At 30.1% G+C, this 4,689-nt stretch overlaps 1 protein-coding gene across 1 annotated transcript; it reads left to right on the top strand.

The window, feature by feature from the left end:
• The first annotated feature begins 745 nt into the window (after positions 1 to 745).
• Positions 746 to 3,180, top strand: LOC145835407 (kelch-like protein 7). Its single transcript, XM_082942983.1, has 2 exons — positions 746 to 878; positions 1,706 to 3,180. The coding sequence occupies exons 1-2, from the start codon at positions 746 to 748 to the stop codon at positions 3,178 to 3,180; spliced, it is 1,608 nt and encodes a 535-aa protein (XP_082799109.1).
• Positions 3,181 to 4,689: the final 1,509 nt, after the last annotated feature.

The following is a 4,689-nucleotide window of genomic DNA, read 5'->3' as shown; positions in this document are numbered from 1 at the left end:
TTTTACTATAAAGCAATTATATCTAAAGATATTTAAAAAACGTTTATAATATTGACTTAATTTCTTTTAATTTATTGGAGAAATTTTTTCCCTTTAGAGTTTTTATAGTTGAAAGCAAAATGTTTTACTTGAGATATTTGTATGGGATATAAATTTTTCATTTGTTAAGTTTTATTTTGTTATATAGTTAACTTTAATTATTTTACGTGTTTCGTATAATTTATTTAATATATGCTTAGCTTTTTCTTTAGGTTTTTTAGTAACCTAAAAGATTTAGACACTGACATGTTTACTCTTACTTATATAAAAAACTAAAAAATACAGTATAACATTTTGCTAGATTAGATGACTTTGCAATATTTTAAAATTAACTTTACAAACAAAGAAAATTGTTACGAAAATAAAAAAAAAAATCAATGATTTAAACATAATATTACTTTATAATTACTTTTGATTACAAAACTTAGTAATTTTTGAAAATATAAACTTTTTGTTTAAAACATAACAGCTTTTATTTCTTAAATGTTTATCCTATTGGCAAAAGAGCCCTACTGACGGCTTTAAATAATTTTTGTGTTGTACGTTGTAAGATTAAAACACATAGCCGACAAATACAGATTATATAAATAAATATAGATAAATTTGACGACCAATTTTTAAATTTTTTAATTGTTAATTTGTATAACTTTAAAAATCTACAGAAATTAATGTTTTTTACAATAAAAAAATTGGATTAGTCTGGAAAATGTGTGTTAACCTTTTAAAAAGAAAAAAGCTTGAAAACCAGCCTAACATACACGGAAGGAACAACTGTAGAAATGAGTTTGTTGATCGTTGTAAAGAAGGAATGAGTCAACATGCCGATATGCCTGATCCAGGTAAAATAAATTTAGTTTATAATTGAAGTAGTTTACATTTTATAAACATTTCGCAGCCCGATCGAATAACTGAAAGTATTAAAATTACATAATATAAAAGTACTTTTAGATTTTTTGAGTTCTTTATTATTTAAATGTACTTTCTTAATAAAATTATGTAAATAAAGAATAAAATTGCAAATGCCAATCTTCAGTTTTGTATTTAAAATAGTTTAAAATTTTAGATTTGTATTATTAAACGCACTACATACGGGTCGTCGGCTTTTAAATACGTCACTTATGATTAGCTTTTCGTTTTTGTTTCACATAAAATTATACTAATATGACTTTGATATTTGTTAAATATTTTATATATATGAATAAGACTACGGCCGGTAATAGGTAAATTTTTAGATCAGGGTTTCCGTCTTTTTTCAAATTACCCAAGTTAAAAAAGATTAATAAAGCCCTAACTCTAGATTACTCGAATACTACCATTAATAATTTTCACAAATATTAATTTCAAATTTATAAATTGATATTTTGTTAATATCAATTGTATAGAATAAAGAACAATACATTTTTTTTAGTTTTCTCTGCTGTTAAAGTTATGCTACTAATGAAAATAGTAGAACCGTCTTATTAGATTAGAGTTTTTAAGATTATTATTTTAAAAGTATAAAGTATTTTAAGGTCAATACGTTGGTCTTCTAATGCTTGAATTATTTGTTTTCTTGCAATTTTATTCTGTTTTAAAAATAGTTAGATGAATTTAATCAATAAGTACACAAATTTTGTATATATATCTAAATAGTTAAATACATTGAGTAACTTTAAAATGTTTTCAGGGACATTGCAATTTCAAGAGGACAAAATTTTACCTCTTATAAGGGCAAACAACGTTTTAATGAATGACAACGTAGAAAACGCAATCTTTGGTATTATTAAAAACAAAATTAATTTCAACAGCATAGCAGCATTTGTTTTCCTGAGGAAACTTTTAATAAAGACAAAATTGTTCAAGAAGTTGCTCAAAAAGTTGTTTGAAAGTTCGCTGCGCTTCATTGAACGCAAGTTTAAAAGTGTTTCGAACTCGCGCAACTTTTTAGAACTGGACTTTAAGATAGTTGATAAAATAGTTACAAGCGATGAGTTGAACATCGATTCGGAACTTGAAGTGATTTCTGCATTGCACGCATGGTTGAGCCACGACGCTGTTGAACGTGGCAAGTTCACAAAACGTCTTTTGTTGAGAGTTCGTCTCCACTTGTTGTCAGATCACGCTCTGAAGCATGTTTTAGAACAAACATCGAGTTTTAACACGGATGAAAACTGTGTCGGCATCATTAAAAAGCACTTAGACGAAAAGAAAGAATTAATGCCAGGCAAGATCACGGCCAGATACTGCAAACAAAACAACTTTGATTTGCTGATTGGCGGAGGCAGTTACCGTGGTTTCTGCACCGGCAACGTTTTCACCGTAAACGCGAGCGACTACAACACAGCACACCTGCCAGCGCGACTGAAGATAACCCACAAACTGTCGAAAGCGGTTTGCATCAGAGACGAAGTTTACGTGATTTCGTGTTACCACGACGAGCCGACCGCCATACGATCTGTTGAAAAGTACTCATGCGCGACAAAAAAGTGGGAAATTGTGGCTGACAATTACGACGAGCGCATGCTGTTTTGCGCTTGTTCGTTCATCGACGACGTTTACGTCATAGGCGGAAGCCTCACGTGTTGGCCTCAAGTGAATGAAACTGATTCCTGCCTCAAGCTCGACACTAAGAGCTTGCAGTGGTGCGAAGTTGCGAAGATGGGCGAAGGGAGGAGCTACGCAGACTGCACGGTGTTTCAAGGAAGAATCGTGGTCACCGGCGGAAGAAAAGGAGCTGATTTAATAGCCGGATCTCTCCGATCGGTAGAGGCTTACGACCACGTGGCCAACACGTGGTCAAAGATGCCTGATATGGTCATTAAAAGGTTTGACCACAGAACAGTTGCCATGAAAAACAAGCTATACGCGGTCGGTGGGAGGCGTGCGCCAAATTTTGAAGTTTTTGATTTGGTTTGCAACAGGTTCACTTTGCTTCATGACAGAAATCAGTGTTTTAGCGGGGTTTCAAGCTGGTACCATTGCATTGAAGTTCTAAAAAGACCCGCTGAAGTTTTTGCCATCGGAAACAAACTGGTTATGTTTGGTCACTACCAACCGGACGTGTACTTCTACGATGTTGAAAGTTGTGCCTGGTCAGAACAAGAATGCATGATTACCGATGTACTTCAGAATTACTGTGGTGCTAAGCTGCCTCATAACTAATGTTGAATTTTTGTGTCAAAATATTACTATGATAATGATTAATAACTTAGTTAAGTATGTCAACTAGGTGTTGTTTTATTTATGTCCGTAAAAAAAGTGTTGCTTATATTAATAAATATACGTAGTTTTTGATTGTTTTTTTTTTTTGTTTGCTCGTTTTTCGACTGCAGCCAATTTATAAAGTTAATCTTTTTTTTTAATATATATAAATTTTTTTTAAAAGTAAATAACTATTATTTTTAATAAGTTGTTGACTAGTATTAGACTTGATCTTAAAATTAGAACATCGCTTTTAAGCAAGGGTCGTTAGGTTTTTTGGTTGTCGATTTACTCGCAGACTTTAAAAATAAAAGTTTTTGCGGGCTGGACTTGTAGTTTTAGATAAAACGAGATCTTTTATAATTTTCCTAACAGACTTAGAACTTCTAGCGTTACTTACAACATCTCCGGACTCCAGAATTTCTAGTTGAGTTACAAAAAATCCATACTCTCGAACTTCTATTGAGTTTATTTAAGTAATAATACGCAACCTGCTGACGGCAAACAAAACATTAGCTTCTTTTTAGAAAATTTTTGAAACTCAAACTAAACATTTAGAGAAATTTTAATTAAACTACAACTGTAGCCGACAAATTCTTTTCAAAAGTAAAATAACTCAAATATAAACCTAAATCCTGTTTTTATTGAAGATGTGATAGTTTTCTTCTAAATTCTAATGCTAATATAAATTAAGACTTGATAATAGATTTTTGTACATAGCTCAAATGAAGTCAAGCTTCGTATTAGTCGAAGCATAAAATGGTAAATAGATATGGCTTACACTTATGGCTTAGCACCACTTAATATTTAAATATTTGACGACTGATTTTCTTTTAAAATTTGGAAAAAGTTAATAAAAAACTAGTAAAGTTTACGATTGAAACTGTTTTTTAACTCTTAACTAAAATAGAAACTACAAGTAAAATTGTAATTCTTGTATCAAAGTTAAAGAATCGTGAAAATTTTTATATGTAATGATTTTTGTATTTCTCTGTATAAGTATCTAGTTTAATGTTTGATAAAGAAAACTAAGCTTAGTTAAAGTATAATGATATATTTTAATTGTAAAATTAACTAAAAGTGTAAGTTTCTTTTTCAAGGAACGTGTTTCTAAATATTTTAGTAGATCCTAGAAAAATTAATAAAGTAACTAAATCAATTAAATTATTTTATTTTTGGTAACAAATATTTCAAAACCTTATAAACACAAAGTTCTGCTGGCTAACAACTGGTTACCTTATATAAACGCATATACATATATATAGAAATAAGTTATTTAACTTAATAAATTGAATTTTTCACACTGAGCCCACCTTGAGGGCTTTATTATTAAAAAGGTTTATTTAAAGATGCAAAACTCAAAAGACTCTAGTTTCGTGACTATTCACTCATCAGCTTTAAAACAAGTTTAAAATAAAGCACAAAACAAAATCACTAATAAAGGTTAAAAAATTTTTGCATAAATAGATT

Source organism: Thalia democratica, chromosome 1, assembly GCF_965202585.1.
Source record: "Thalia democratica chromosome 1, ktThaDemo2.hap1.1, whole genome shotgun sequence".
Classification (NCBI taxonomy): Eukaryota; Metazoa; Chordata; class Thaliacea; order Salpida; family Salpidae; genus Thalia; species Thalia democratica.
Note: the sequence above shows the minus strand (reverse complement) of the source record. Positions and strands in the feature narration are given on the sequence as shown.

What these genes read in the sequence shown, in the direction of transcription:
- LOC145835407 (XM_082942983.1), top strand. Translation starts at nt 746, where the DNA reads ATGTGTGTTAACCTTTTAAAAAGAAAAAAGCTTGAAAACCAGCCTAAC. An exon ending in TGCCGATATGCCTGATCCAG is followed by an intron (nt 879 to 1,705) that starts GTAAAATAAATT and finishes AAATGTTTTCAG; the next exon opens with GGACATTGCAATTTCAAGAG.